The 2,131-nt window shown below is 42.4% G+C and overlaps 1 protein-coding gene across 1 annotated transcript; it reads left to right on the top strand.

Moving 5' to 3' along the window:
* Positions 1 to 455: 455 nt before the first annotated feature.
* Positions 456 to 1,397, top strand: LOC128482948 (olfactory receptor 1361-like). Its single transcript, XM_053458942.1, has one exon. The coding sequence runs from the start codon at positions 456 to 458 to the stop codon at positions 1,395 to 1,397; it is 942 nt and encodes a 313-aa protein (XP_053314917.1).
* Positions 1,398 to 2,131: the final 734 nt, after the last annotated feature.

Here is a 2,131-nt window from a genome sequence, read left to right on the forward strand (position 1 = left end):
TGGCTTTGTGGATCATTGCAGGATGAGCCCTAAAAAAGGTAAGTTATTATTATTTCTTTGCTTTGGACACCCGTAGTACCCAAAGGATGCTTAGATGGACATCACCCCCTACATTCCTTTGAGGGGGGAGGGAATGGGTAGGTTTTTAATTGGAAGGAGCTATTTGTTTTGTCCCGACAAATGGTTCAGACAGGAAGTGTCTTTTATCTGTGCCAAATAGAACCAGGTTTAGTCTTTGGGATTTGAGGAGGACTTTGGGTAAATTATAGGTATTACAATTGCTGCATCTGAAATAACTCGTCCTTAACACCATCTACCAATATTATTGTTAGGGGCATCCTGTGACACAAAGAGGTTCTCCCTTCTAAGTGATTTACCACAAAATGTTTCGTTAACATAAATGACAAATCCAATGTGAAATGTTAACCATCTTTCTGATTTTCAGACATTTTCTGATGGAGAGTCTCAATCTGACATCAAATTTTACTTTTCTTGGGTTCTCGGACCTTCATTATAACCATGCCGCTCTGTTCTGTGTCTTTCTGGTCATTTACACCCTGACGTGGACGGGAAACGCCACCCTACTAAGTGCTATTAAGCTGTCCCCCCAGCTTCACACTCCCATGTACTTCTTCTTGGGGAATCTGTCCCTCGTTGACATATCTTTCTCTACAGTCACAGTACCAAGACTGCTGGGCAGTGTCCTTCATGGGGTGACAACCATCTCATTTACCGGCTGCTTTGTCCAGATGTATTTTTTTCTGTCTCTTGGAAACACTGAGAATTTTCTGTTGGCAGTCATGGCTTTTGACCGATATTTGGCCATTTGCAAGCCGTTGCAATACAGATCAATTATGATCAAGAAGCTACTGATCATGATGGTTTGGGGCTGCTGGACATTTGCCTCCCTTCACTCATTCTTACACACATACACCATCTCTCTCCTGACCTATTGTGAGAAGCGACTGATCCCCCATTTCTTCTGTGATGCAACGGTTCTAATTAAACTCTCCTGCTCCAGCACCACTTTTAACGAGCTGTTAATTTTTACCGAGGCATCTCTAGCCATCATGGTCCCTTTTCTCCTCATCCTGGTGTCCTACGTCCTCATTGCTCGAGCTATATTCAAACTGAAGACTTCCACCGGCAGAAGTAAAGCCTTCTCCTCATGCTCGTCCCACCTCACTGTTATCTGTCTGTTCTACGGAACGGTTATCTTCATTTATTTCCGTCCTCCATCAATCTACTCGCCCACCTATGATCGTCTTGTAAGCATGGTTTTTTCAATAATAATTCCCATGTTAAATCCTTTTATATACAGCCTGCGCAACCAGGAGGTGAAAAATACTCTCAAAAAGTCTATATTGGCAACACGTCCCCAGGAAAGACGGCAATGACCCTGGTTTGGGTTTAAGTGTAATAGGTACGGATGAGTAAGGACTAGTGCTGGTTTATTTCCTAAAACATAAGTCTTTGGTGACAGGAAACATTTCACGTCAAGTTTTATCTCATATTCTTTGTGGCTGAGACCTTCACCTCCTATCATACTGTCTGTGCATACCTTCATACAAATCACTAACTTCACTCTCATTTTGAGGGCTTCTCTCCGGAGAGCTCGGAAGCTAGCCCTGCAAGATGTGTAGTTTAATGTGAAATACATTTACCCAAATCAAACCATGTGTTTTGTAGCGATCACTCGGTGGGAAGGGTTGGCCCCGGTGAAATTATTCAAAACTGAGTTCCAATCCCAATACGCCAAATGGAAAGCGATTCCCTTGACCTGAAACACCAGACGCATTTAATAATTTCTTTACTCAAACGTTTACCTGTAAGTCCTACAGAGTTAAATGGCTTCCTACCATAACAACGCACTTATTGCTGCATGAAACATTCTAAATGTCACACAACAAATATATTTTCCTAAGGAATGGACCCCACAGGTCTGTTCAGAAAGAACCCTACAGCATGAGGTGCTATGGCGCTAACCACGATGAAGGGAAGTTCTCCTTATCTCCAAAACGTTTTGCTCCTAGCAGGCCCAGACTGGGACAAAAAATAGGCCCGGACATTTAAGACTGAGCTGCCCATTTTTATTTATTTATTTTTTGTTAAACCAAATTCTGACAAGTTT

Source organism: Spea bombifrons, chromosome 3 (genome assembly GCF_027358695.1).
Source record: "Spea bombifrons isolate aSpeBom1 chromosome 3, aSpeBom1.2.pri, whole genome shotgun sequence".
In the NCBI taxonomy this organism is placed as follows: domain Eukaryota; kingdom Metazoa; phylum Chordata; class Amphibia; order Anura; family Pelobatidae; genus Spea; species Spea bombifrons.

Bases quoted from the DNA above. Each gene is read 5' to 3' on its own strand.
- LOC128482948 (XM_053458942.1), top strand. From the start codon at position 456: ATGGAGAGTCTCAATCTGACATCAAATTTTACTTTTCTTGGGTTCTCG.